The sequence below is a fragment of the Lissotriton vulgaris genome, chromosome 7 (assembly GCF_964263255.1).
Source record: "Lissotriton vulgaris chromosome 7, aLisVul1.2, whole genome shotgun sequence".
Classification (NCBI taxonomy): Eukaryota; Metazoa; Chordata; class Amphibia; order Caudata; family Salamandridae; genus Lissotriton; species Lissotriton vulgaris.
In genome coordinates this window covers 1,773,183,086-1,773,196,260 of record NC_141695.1, presented here as the reverse complement: position 1 = coordinate 1,773,196,260, position 13,175 = coordinate 1,773,183,086, and the positions used below count along the sequence as shown (strand labels likewise).

At 45.7% G+C, this 13,175-nt stretch overlaps 1 protein-coding gene across 5 annotated transcripts in view; it reads right to left on the bottom strand.

The window, feature by feature from the left end:
* CBLC (Cbl proto-oncogene C) overlaps positions 1-13,175 on the bottom strand; it is a 216,203-nt gene that overhangs the window by 35,914 nt on the left and 167,114 nt on the right. For 4 of the 5 annotated variants that reach the window (XM_086933142.1, XM_086933140.1, XM_086933141.1 and 1 more), the window contains exon 12: positions 7,006-7,073. The exons of the other annotated variant lie outside the window; for it this stretch is intronic. In XM_086933142.1, coding sequence (XP_086789268.1) covers positions 7,006-7,073 — 68 coding nt within the window. The remainder of the gene's footprint in view (positions 1-7,005; positions 7,074-13,175) is intronic. 5 annotated transcript variants of the gene reach the window in all.

Genomic DNA, 13,175 nt, shown 5'->3' with positions numbered 1-13,175 from the left:
ACAATGTTTCGACCTGGGATAAACTCAGGTGTGAATTCAAACTGCAACAACTTTGTAAAAAACCTAGTAATACGGGGCAGGGTAAATCCCTTAGAATTTCTTCCACTCAGAATGTACACCAAAGACTTGTGATCGGTCTGAATCACAAAACGCTTCCCCCACATATAGTTTTGAAATTTCATCACCGCCCACCAACACGCTAACAGTTCTCTCTCAATGACTGAATACTGCTTTTCAGTATCAGATAAGAAATGAGAGGCATAAACAATGGTCTTTGTCTCTGCATCTTTCACTTGAGTAAGCACAGCTCTCCACCCAACATTGGTCTCATCCACTGTCAACACACATTTGAGTTCTGGAGCAAAAGTTTTTAAAACTGTAGAGGACAATAGATGCTCGTTCACCCACTCAAAGACATCCTTACATTCTTTATTCCATTCAAATGCAACACCTCTCCTCAACATACAGAACAGGGGTTGTAACTGAATGAATCTTGAGTACAATTCGCACAAGCCATGAAACAACTTTAACGTTACTTTGTCTACCGGTGGCTTTGCTTGGGTGATGCTTTCACCTAATGCAGGGTTAGGTTCAATGCCTCCACATGCGACACATTATCCTAAATACTCTAATTTATCAATAAGGAACGTATATTTGTCCCTTCTGAGCACAACCCCATTTGTTTCAAATCTTCTCAACACCTCATCTAATATCTTATTGTGAGACTGCCTTTCTGGGGAAAATGTTAAGATATCATCCTGAAAAATAGAAATACCTTGTTCTCCTTCGAGTATGTTGACCATCACCCATTGAAAAACGGAGGCCGCAGAGGCCAGCCCAAATGGCATAAGATAATATTGATACATTCCAAAAGAAGACACAAATGCCGCCAGATGTCTCGATTCTACTTCCTTCTCCACTTGGTGGTAGGCTGAGGCTAAACCCAGCTTTGAAAAGAGTCTAGCCTCTATGAATCCTGTCAATATCTAAGGTGTTGGGTAATGGATCTGCATCAACCCAGATCTCCCTATTTAAACACTGACGGTCAACACACACCATCAACTTCCCATTGTACTTGTGAGCAACACCAAAGGTGACAACCACAATGAGGAATCCTCTGTTTCAATAATCCCGCTCTTACATAATATATCCAGCTCTTTTTCTAAACCTCTATGAATACTAAAAGCCACATTCCTAAGTTTGTGTTTGACGGGCCTCGCACCATCCTTCACTAAAATGTTATGCTTATGGTTTTTAATCTTGCTCATTTTTCTCAAGAACGCATGCACGTTCATGATTCTTTCTAGGTCTTGATTATTTCTAATAGCCAACATCTGTTTTCAGAATCATTCCAAACAGACACTCACAACCAGCCTAGGATATCTAACGTCTTGTGTGTCACATAGATTTTACCTGTGATTCGACAACCTTAAATTCTAACACATCTTCTATGTACCCTCACAAGTCTGCGTACTTCATATGACGCAGCCTTTCGATCTGGTGGTAACAAATGTCTATTTGGCCAAACCTTGTTAAAGAGAGCTTGAGTAATCCTTGATATGCATGCTCCAGAATCGACCAATAGTTTTAAGACCTTGTCACTCACCATGATTTCAACATTTGTATCAACACAAGTACTTGGGTCACCTGTTCATATAACAGCACTTTTAACAACCAGGACCATGTCTCTCAAATCTCTAACAATGCTCTCTTTATCATTCAAGAACATACTCATCTGTGACACACTTGACCAAAGAAGCTCCTTTATATCTCTGACTTTGGCACACTTTGACAAAGTGTCTGCACTTGTTACATTGTCTACACACAACGGGTCCAATTCACAAAGGTAAACTGAAACAAAAGTCTAACTTTATGATTTTCGGTATTCACAAAGGGCATTTGCGAGTAGTAAAGTTATACTTTTGTCTCAGTTTTGTTCTCAGTTTAATTTAAGACCAAAACTTAAGTTTAACTAAGACAAAAGTCTAACGTTACTACTCGTAAATGCCCTTTGTGAATACCGTAAGTCGCAAAGCAAGACTTTTGTCTCAGTTTACCTTTGTAAATCGGGCCCATTATTTTTAGCAGGACATTGTCTTCCCCCCTTTGCATGCATGAGATTACCAAAACGAAAACACACTTTCTGCTGTGAAGAAAAGAATTAGGTGTTTCTCCTTGTTTGTCTAACCTAGTACCCTTATTTATCTCAGTTTTGACAACTGTGACTGGCTGAGCACCTTTGGTCTCCAATTCCTTTGCAGAGAGTTGAGACAACTGAATACTTTTTGCAGTTCTGACAGTAAGATCTAGCGATGGGTTTCCCATAGACACCAATTTTTTCTTGATGGTTTTATCACTACAATGTACAATGATCTCTCACCAACTGATCCGTAAAGCTTATGAACTGTCAGTCCGTCGCCTGTCTCCTTAATACCATGATGAATGTGTCAACGTCTTCTCCAGAATTCTGGAGCCTCTTGAAAGATTTATGCCTGACTACTTCAATACTGGGTTGCATATCAAATCTATTGTGTAGTTTCTCAACCATCTCCTGAAATCCATCTAACTGCTCTTCACCCCCGTCCGTCCTCAAATCAGGGAGAGGTTTTAAAATGACTCTGCCATCAAACCCTAAGGAGTGCAACAACAAATACGTCTTCCGTTCAGGGCACATGGATATGTCTTAAAAGGCATCCTACCATTTGTCCATGCCTCTGAACCAAAGCAAACAGAGAGAAAGCGAAATTGTGATCCTCTCCTCATTGTTGTGGGAACACATCCACTGCCTCCGTCTCCGGGTCTGGCCTCCAGCTGTAAAACCTGTGAATCTGGCATTCAACCTGCTTGCAAACAAGTCCACTTGCAATTGACCCATCTGTCTTCCAAAGCCTTGCTACGGACCCCCATAGGTAAATGAAGTGTGCGCCGGGGAGGTGCTGGTCTCCCCGGTGCCGTGTGGAGAGCATGAGCAGCAACAAAGAAGGAAGATGGCGGGCTGGCTCAGGAATATATAGCGGACTGAAACGTTGTTCAGATTCCTACTCTAAGGTCCAAGTGTATGGTTTGAGTTGCTGCTGTCTGAGTGGCAATGAAGAGGTTTGCATAATATTGGCCTCTGCGCCTTGCCATTAAATCCTTTTGTATTGTTCCACAGACCTCTTTCCTGCAGCATCAATCACCGCTATGCAGTTAAGAAAGTAATCCTTCCCTTGCACCCTCCTCAGCGAAGGCTCTGAACCTGAAGAGAAAAAGGCTGAGGTGGACTGACGCTGAAGGTTTGTGTCGACATTTTTATAAGGGGCTAGTTCAATGACACCTGATAAGAGGACTTACACACTGTCCACTCTTTATCAGTAATGGTTCATGATTTCCATGAAAGTCTGACTCCTGGAATATTTACCGGGGCACTTGTTAATAAATAAATCATGAAACCAGATCCGATCCTCTGCTGTGACCTTTAGTTGTTCTGTGGTAAATTCCCTCAATATCCTGCATAACAACATATTCATTGTAATCACCGTATTGCCCAATTCAAAATGGCTGCCATTGAGGTTCACGCAGCGTGCCCCGTGCAGCATGTGATGCCGCGTGCTCCACGTTGCAGATCATCCTGTCTCAGCCACACGTGCAGCAGCGCGCAAGCTCACAACATGGCAGGGACTCTCAGAGATCACGTCACGCGCGACAATGGTGTGCGTGTGACGGACAGTTTCAAAGTTTGCAACTTCCTCAGGCGTGTTGTTAACAACAATTAACAGGCATTACACCTGAGTACATTGCATAATAGAGAGATGAAGACAGGTCACCCTTGATCCATCCTCCCGACCGCCCAGGTAGGTTGAGTGTTACCCGTATGTGAATTGCGAGGTGACCCGGAACACAGGTAGGTTTGAGGTTATACTCCAGACGGCTCATCGCAAATTGTAGAGAAAAGGTACGCTTGTGGGAAGGTAAACACTACTTTATTGTCTGGAGCAGGAACACTTCCACAGAGGTTCCTGCACTTCCACCACCAGCGCCTCCACCTGACGTCACTGGAATAGGATGGTGGCAGCGTCACAACTGTCGTGTTCCGACAGTGTGGGCGACGGACAGTAGGGCGTTAGGACCCTGTGGGTCCTCAGACAGAGTGACCAGGCCACCGGACACCAGATCCGGTGACGACACAGGAAAGGGGACAGACAATGACTAGGACAGGGACGAGTGAGGACGTGCTGACGGGACGCTGTACAATATGAAAATAAAGGAAATGCCCGACTAACCTGTGTCCAGTGTTTTGGTATGCCGCCCAGCCAACAGCATGAACACGACAACTGGCGACGAAGGGAGTGAACCGGACGTGTGCCCATCGGATGAAGAAAATTGGCGATCTTAATTCAGGAGCCCACCCTGGATCGCGTCGTGCAGAAAAGAAGAAAAAGTGCCCTGAAGAAATGCAGCAAAGCGGGAGCTCACCCCGACTGATGAGGAGAAGAAGACTGCTGGCTCCGGTAAGCGCCGTGTAGAAAGCGCGAAGTGAAAGGAAATTGGCGCGAGCTCTCGCGAGAGTCTCGGCGGCCATTTTGAAGTCAGGCGCGCGAACCAATCACCGTGAAGAAAAAGACGGCGGCCATCTTGGAGTCAGGCATCGCATTGATTGGACGCGAAGTCTCGCGAGAACGCCGGCGGCCATCTTAAGAACAGGCGCAGGAGCCAATGAAGTTAAAGGAAACGTCGGCGGCCATTTTATAGAGTCAGGCACAGCGCAAAGATCGAAGAAATAAAGGAAATAAAGGAAAAAGTGGATGAAACAAAGAACAGACAAAAACAAAGGGCACCAAAAGAGAATACAAAAGGCAAGAATACAAAGAAAGTGAAAAGAAAGAAGAAATACGGGCCAGAAAGAGGCATATATAAGAAAAGAAAAGAGATATAAAGAAGAGGAGAAAACAAAGAAGTAAAATAAAGAGACAAATAAATAGCACAAGGAAAAAGAAGAGAACAAAAGGAAAAGGACAAAGATAGCCCAGAAGAGGACAAATAAATTAAAACAAAGGAAGAAAAAGGGACAAAAGAGCACAAAGGAAAAAAGGCAGAAAACAAAGCAAAAGGAGAAGAAATAAGGGGAAGAAAAGAGACAAAAGAGAAAGGAAGATAAAGCAAGAGAACAAAAGAAGAAGAAAAAGAGGAAATAAAAGAGAAACGAACAGATAAAGAAAGAAGGCTAAATAAATAAACCAGAGAAGGCTAAATAAAAGACAGAAAAGAGAAATAACACAGAAAGGAAAGGACATAAAGAAAAAGTAGAAAAGAAGAAAGAAGATAAAGAGAAAAGAAGAAAATAAAGAGGAAGAAAGAAGATAAAGAGAAAATATAGAGAAAAGAAGAAGAAAAGAAGAAAGAAGATAAAGAGAAAATATAGAGAAAAGAAGATAAAGGGAAAAGAAGAAAATAAAGAGGCAGAAAGAAGATAAAGAGATGAGAAGAAAATAAAGAGAAAAGAAGAAGAAAAGAAGAGAGAAGATAGAGATAAGAAGAAAATATAGAGAAAAGAGAAAAGAGAAAGGAAGAAAGAGAAGAGGAAAATAGAGATAAAAGAGAAAAGAGGATAAAGAGAAAGGACAAAAGGAAAGCAGAAAAGAAGAAGAAAAGAAGGAAGAATAAAGACAAAAGAAAAGAAAACAAAAGGACGGACATAAAAAATAAGAATAAGTTGCAGGAAGGATGCAAATATAAGAAAACAAGGAAATAAAGAAGAAGAAGACTAGGAAAGCCCAGAAGAGGCCGAATAAGAAAAGAAAAAAAAGGACAAAAAAAAAATAAATAAATAAATAAATAAAGGAAAAGCCAGAGATAAGGCCAAATAGAGGAAAGGACAGAAAAGAGAATTAACAAAGAAAAGAGGGACAAAGATCACCAAAGAAAGAGAAAAGAGAAAAGGAGAACATAGAAGAAAAGAAAACAAAAGGAAAGACACAAAGACAAAGGAAATAAAATGGGTAAAAAGGAGCAACGTGACAGGACTTTGGCGCAGGAGAAACAGCAGGAAAGGACAAAGACAAACAATGAGCAGAGCGGACAGGCGCCACCAAGGAAGATCAAGGCAAGAGACACTGCACGGCCAGGACCAGAGGTGGTGAGACAGAAAGAAACAATATCGATATTCAGACAACAGGTTCTCCAAAGATTCACTGGCGGTGACGAAAGTGAAAGGATCGATGATAATGGCTGTCTCCGACCGACAACAAACAACAAGGAAAAGATAGCGTTTCAAGGAGCTAAAGGCGGATGAAGAAGAAATGGCAGCGGCAACTGCAGCCACATAGAAGGAGAAAGATAGAGGACAAGGAAGCGATGGAGACACTAGATCACGAAGGACATTCAGTAAATAACAGAGACTCATTGAAGAGATGTAGAGTGACAAGTTCACTCTCTCTCTCTCTCTCTCTCTCTCTCTCTCTCTCTCTCTCTCTCTCTCTCTCTCTCTCTCTCTCTCTCTCTCTCTCTCTCTCTCTCTCTCTCTCTCTCTCTCTCTCTCTCTCTCTCTCTCGTTTCGTTCACCTCCATCAATATGACTGTGAATGAGGACTATGGTAAATGTGTCACGAACATTTGTTTGCAACAAGGGGGGAGATGTCGTGTTCCGACAGTGTGGGCGACGGACAGTAGGGCGTTAGGACCCTGTGGGTCCTCAGACAGAGTGACCAGGCCACCGGACACCAGATCCGGTGACGACACAGGAAAGGGGACAGACAATGACTAGGACAGGGACGAGTGAGGACGTGCTGACGGGACGCTGTACAATATGAAAATAAAGGAAATGCCCGACTAACCTGTGTCCAGTGTTTTGGTATGCCGCCCAGCCAACAGCATGAACACGACAACAACAACGAGGCCACAACAACTTGCATCTCAGAGCACACAAATATGAAGGATTATACAATCCCCTGTGGGCTCCTTGGGGATGAACCAGTCACATGCACTGTGATGATGATGTCACTTCCTTTAAATAATGGCTCCACCCACCTGACGTAGCTTCCGATGTGCTCTCTGAGTAGCGCGGCTCCTCTGGTGCTGCGCAGTGCTGAGCATGCCTGAAAGAGAGTCACACATTCAAGGGCAGCTCGCTCTATTGCAAGTGTTAGAGCGAAAATACTGATGTTTCTGATGAAGACAAAACCACCGAAAACAACAATGAAATGTAAATTATGCTCCGTGCACTTGTGTCGAAAAACTATTCAAAATAGGTCTAATTGAACCATCTAGCACCCCAAAAGTATGCTTGGTTATTAAGAGAACGGTAGAGCCAATAAACATAGTGATTTTCAGATGATTTTATAACTAATTACTTATATTTCTAACAAAGATGTGGCGAAGATAAAACAGGAAAACTTTGCAATTCTTGCAGAACGGCGACAACATATATTAGTGCAAAACCTTTATGTTACATGTTACAGCTTAAAACGTTTGTATATCAATGCCTAATAACATGTAGATTTTACAATTATGGAAACTATTTTGATCAAATGCTTTTAAAAATTATTTTCCACATTGTTATTTTAAAAATGTAGCAGTGGGCCATAATCACAGCTGGGCATGAATGTGAATTAATCACTGACAAACATTATAGAATGCTTATATATGAGATATGTGAGTGATTGTATTATGCCTTTTAACATAAATTACGAGTTTTACACTGAATGAAATATAAGTTTAAAGATGCTTGAATGAACTTTTCTCTCTAGGCCGGGCCTTTCCATGGCCTGATGCAATGAACCTTGACACGTTTGCAAATTCTGCATTTTTGTTCTGATCATGTCACATTCCTTAAAGGACAAACTTGACACTTTTCCTTAATTCTCTTTGGAGTGGATTCCATCCGAACCGAACCTTCTGATCGCGTCCATGGACAAACAACAAAATTAAATAAAGCTTTTTGTCGACAAACCTGTGAGGAGGCAAAATAAGGTATTTTCTTATAATTTGTATTGGAGAAGTTCCTAGAGTATCGATTTGCACCTGCTAAACGGAATAGTGATCACATGAGGTCACCCCACAGTCGACTGGCGGTGACGTCATGATGACAGATATGCACGGTGAAGTCTAGTGGATGTAGGAGGAGTGTGCGGGCTCCCCTGCCTCCTCTGTAGTGTTTGTTACTCCTGAGATCTGTGGCCCTTGTCGTTGTTCCATCACTTCCTCGACTCTACCCTGCCTGCCGAACTATCTTTTTTCCCTATTGTCTTTTGCAAATTAACTTATCTGCGGGACTAGTTGGAGCATGCTGGTCAGAATCCAGGCCTGAACCTTTGATTAATGCTCCATTTCCTATTGCCAATACTTGTGAATTGCCCCCAGTGGACTTTAACTCGAATCCTGGGTCCTTTTGAGAGATTTCTAATTCAACCATCCTGTTACCTTGGAAACCATCCTTTGCATTCTTTGATTTGATTTACTGAATGTTTAGAATTTTGCAGCACGCTTGAGCATGCATGGCAGAATTGCTAGTGATGTTACTTGTATTCATTTTGAATCTCTAATACAATAAGTTATTTTAAAGAAGTGTTTGAGTGATTTAGTTGAGATTAATGTTGTTTCTTTGAACCTGTGCTTAAGATTTGGCTATCAATGAATGGTCCTCACTGGGTAGACTGATAGCGAGTTATCCTAGATTACAACCCTTACCATGCGCAAGAAATATTAAAGGATACCACCCGGGCCGCCGCTGCTGATGGAGCGAGGTACAGAAGATTTTGTGTGTACCCCATTCAGATCAATCACCCCCATAACAAAGTAATATATTATTTTGATTGTTGTGTATTAATAACAAGCATTGGAAATGCAATAGGTCTCGCATCATTAGAGTTAGTGCTTTTAGAATTGTTTATGGGTTTTTTTTGTAAATCTTTAGCATTTTTGTTTCCTGTAGCCAATGCAAAAGAATTACAAATAAAAAAAGCCATAAACATTTCTAAAAGCTCTAACTGAAATGGTCTGAGACCTATTGCACTGTGTGAGGGTGAGGGGTTGAGGGTGAGTGAGGGTGAGAGTGAGGGTGGGTGAGGGTGAGTGAGGGTGAGGGGTTGAGGGTGAGTGAGGGTGAGTGAGGGGTTGAGGGTGAGTGAGAGTGAGGGTGAGTGAGGGTGAGGGTGAGTGAGGGTGAGGGGTTGAGGTTGAGGGGTTGAGGGTGAGTGAGGGTGAGTAAGGGGTTGAGGGTGAGTGAGGGTGAGGGTGAGTTAGGGTGAGGGGTTGAGGGTGAGTGAGGGTGAGGGTTTGAGGGTGAGTGAGGGTGAGTGAGAGTGAGGGTGAGTGAGGGTGAGTGAGGGTGAGGGGTTGAGGGTGAGTGAGGGTGAGGGTGAGTGATGGTGAGGGGTTGAGGGTGAGGGGTTGAGGGTGAGTGAGGGTGAGGGGGTGAGTGAGGGTGAGTGAGGGTGAGGGTGAGTGAGGGTGAGGGTGAGTGAGGGTGAGGGTGAGTGAGGGTGAGGGGTTGAGGGTGAGTGAGGGTGAGTGAGGGTGAGGGTGAGTGAGGGTGAGTGAGGGTGAGTGGGGTTGAGGGTGAGTGAGGGTGAGTGAGGGTGAGGGGTTGAGGGTGAGGGGTTGAGGGTGAGTGAGGGTGAGTGAGGGTGAGCGGTTGAGGGTGAGTGAGGGTGAGGGTTTGAGGGTGGGTGAGGGTGAGGGGTTGAGGGTGAGGGTGAGGGGTTGAGGGTGAGTGAGGGTGAGGGGGTGAGTGAGGGTGAGGGTGAGGGTGAGTGAGGGTGAGGGGTTGAGGGTGAGTGAGGGTGAGTGAGGGTGAGTGAGGGTGAGTGAGGGTGAGGGGTTGAGGGTGAGTGAGGGTGAGTGAGGGTGAGGGGTTGAGGGTGAGTGAGGGGTTGAGGGTGAGTGAGGGTGAGTGAAGGTGAGGGTGAGTGAGGGTGAGTGAGGGTGAGGGGTTGAGGGTGAGTGAGGGTGAGGGGTTGAGGGTGAGTGAGGGTGAGTGAGGGTGAGGGGTTGAGGGTGAGTGAGGGTGAGGGTGAGTGAGGGTGAGGGGTTGAGGGTGAGGGTTTGAGGGTGAGGGTGAGTGAGGGTGAGTGAGGGTGAGGGGTTGAGGGTGAGGGGTTGAGGGTGAGGGGTTGAGGGTGAGTGAGGATGAGTGAGAGTGAGGGTGAGTGAGGGTTTGAGGGTGAGGGGTTGAGGGTGAGGGGTTGAGGGTGGGTGAGGGGTTGAGGGTGAGTGAGGGTGAGGGCATGCATGGCTCCCTCGGAAGCGCTCCAAAAGAACCTCGCGTCACAGAAAACCATATAAACTTCCACATACCTCGACAGTAAAAATAATTGCCGGAGACGGAGACAGGCCGGGGGCGAGTCCAGGAAACAAGGTGTGAGACCGAAAAGATGACCGTTTTCTGAGAAATAGAGGGCGTGCCTTCAAAGGGAAGGTTGTGGATTCACAAACACGGCTCACAGGTTGTGAGGGAAAGAGACGGAATTCAAGGGGCGTGGCCCACTTGTTTTCTGAGGGAAATGGGGTTTCAATTGGATCCCCGGAGTCTGATAAGTTTTTTCTTTTTTTTTTTTTTTTTTTTGGTGCAAGACGTTTATTTAGTACCGTTAAGTATACACAGCATACTGCCACAACCCGGAGGCCGGCTGCTATAGCACATTTCAGTAATCACAAATAAGTATCAGCGAAAAGGCAATATTGTGTTGCGAAGCTGTATACATAGCAAATAGCATCAGTAACAGCACAGGTATAGGAAGCATATAAATGCGTCTTACTTTTGTCGTTTTTTGGTTAAAAAGAGAACAATGAAAACAAACAAAACAACATTGCCATAAGCGTGTGCACCACAAGCAAACATATTTCGGAGGGGGGGGGGGGGGGACAGCATCCCGCAGCAACCAGATGGACCATGGGCGGGTAAGGCATACAGGTGAGTGGAGCAACAAGGACAGTTCAGAGACATGGCGAGGGGGGTAAAGTGCATAGTGCAGTCACAGGGCATATAAAGTTGCAGGTAGGTCCAAAGCGGGTCAGCACCCCTTCCCCATTACACCTAGAACAGCATTACAGTTCACAATTCATCTTCACTCGGTGCTTCCGTTATCAGGTAGCATTGCAGCGGGGCCCAGACATCAGTCGGCCTGGATGAGAGCGGCAGTAACTCCGCATACGTGTGCAGTTGTTCCTGACAATACACCAGGTCCCGTATCCATTCCTTAAATTTGGGCGCCCTGCCTCTGCCCCATCTACAGGCCACCCTCCGCTTGGCTAGCAACAAGGCTAACGCGACATACTTGCGGTGAGCCGCCTGCAGGGGTACGACCCAACCCAATAGCGCCATCTCAGGAGTTGGTAGCACCGTAACATTGATCATTGTAGAGAGGGCCTGAAATACTAGATCCCAATACTGACGTACCGTGGCACATTCCCAGGCAAGATGTAGAAAGTCAGCTCCAGGGGCCCCACACCGGTCGCAATTATCAGTGTCTCGCAGCCCAAATCTGCGTAATCGAGCCGGGGTATAATACAATCGGTGCACAAATTTGTAGTGGATGATTCTATACCTGCTGCTGGATGAGATACGTTCTGTCTGTAGTAAGCTAAATTCCCACTGTTGATCGGTGAGTGGGGCAGGCAGCTCCTGATCCCACTTCGCCTTGGCAGGAAGCGCGGTGAAGTCAGTGTGTGTTCTAACTGATCTGTACAACGTGGACACAAGCTTATATGGATTCTCAAGTTGCAGTATGTGTTGCAGGGGTATGAGGATCGGTGGCTCGTGCGGAAATTCAGGTGTAAGGGCTTGCAGCCCATGTCGCAAGCGCATGTAGTAAAACACCTCTAGTGAGGTAGGGTGTATGGTACCAAACAAATGATCCCTCGTACGGAACTCGCCATTATGATATAGATCCCCCCACGTTTGGACATGGATTTTAGATAGTAAACGCTGGAAGCCAGTTTCCTGCAGCAGCTGCAATTGTGGGTGATAAGCCAGGGGCATACATGGAGCGTAGAGGAACTGCAGCCCCAGTGAGGCACAAATGTGTAACCAGGCCGTGATAGTGCTAGATAAAGTGTTCGGGGTCTTATCCCTCCCCTCAACAACGGCATACAGAGCTCCCTCGATAGGCGTGGGGTGCGCCAGCCAGTGTTCCGCAGCCAGTTGTGGCATGTATCTCGGCTGCCTCACCCAGAAGTAAGCATAGTGCGCCTGGGCTGCCCTGAAGTATAGCTCAAAATCAGGTACACCGAACCCTCCTCGCACATAGGGCCGTGTCAGAATCTCCCACTGGAGCCTAGCTTGCTTTCCACCCCACACCAGTTTGAGCATTTCAGATCTTAGTCTCTTAAAGAAGTATGTACCAGGGTGGAAAGGTATGTTGAGAAACAGGTAAAGCAGCTGCGGAAGCACAACCATTTTAATCAAAGAAGCCCTGCCCGCCATCGACAGGGGAAGTGACACCCACCTCGTGACCTGGTCTTCAATCCTACTAATGGCAGTGCCATAGTTCGCTCTCATAAGCGCTTCCCGGTCCCTCTCAATGTGCACCCCAAGGTACTTAAAATCACCTTCAGTCCAAGTGAGCGGATATTCCAATGGGAAGGCCTGAGTGGCCGCCGTGAGGGGGAATATGCACGATTTGGCCCAATTTATTTGCACTCCCGAGAGAGTCCCGAATCTAATGAATTCCCTAAGTAAGGGGTGTAGGTTGTCCCGAGGGTGCCGGACATACAGCGTGATATCGTCTGCGTACATGGATATGAGTATTTGTCGCTGGAAGCAACGCAGCGCGCTATCCTTATAATGTTGCCGCAGTTTGGCAGCAAGGGGTTCCGTGGCGATTGCAAAGAGCAGGGGGGATAGGGGGCACCCCTGCCTCGTACCTCTATAAATCTCAAAGTCAGGGGAAAGCTGCCCATTAATAAGGACTTTGGCCGTGGGCCGCGTGTAAAGCAGTTTTATCCAGGAAACGAAGATGGCCGGGAACCCCATGCGGTTTAGTACCCCAAAGACGTAATCCCACTCCAGGGAATCAAATGCCTTGGTGGCATCCAAAAAGATGGCCGCCATGGGCAGGTCCTCATGTACAGAGTCGTACACAGAAAAAAAGGTGCGGAGATTGTGGGATGTAGCCCTCCCTGGGACAAAGCCCGCCTGATCCGGGAGGATCAGGTTAGGCAGCAGTAAGCTAATTCGAGTGGCAATGAGTTTTGCTAGA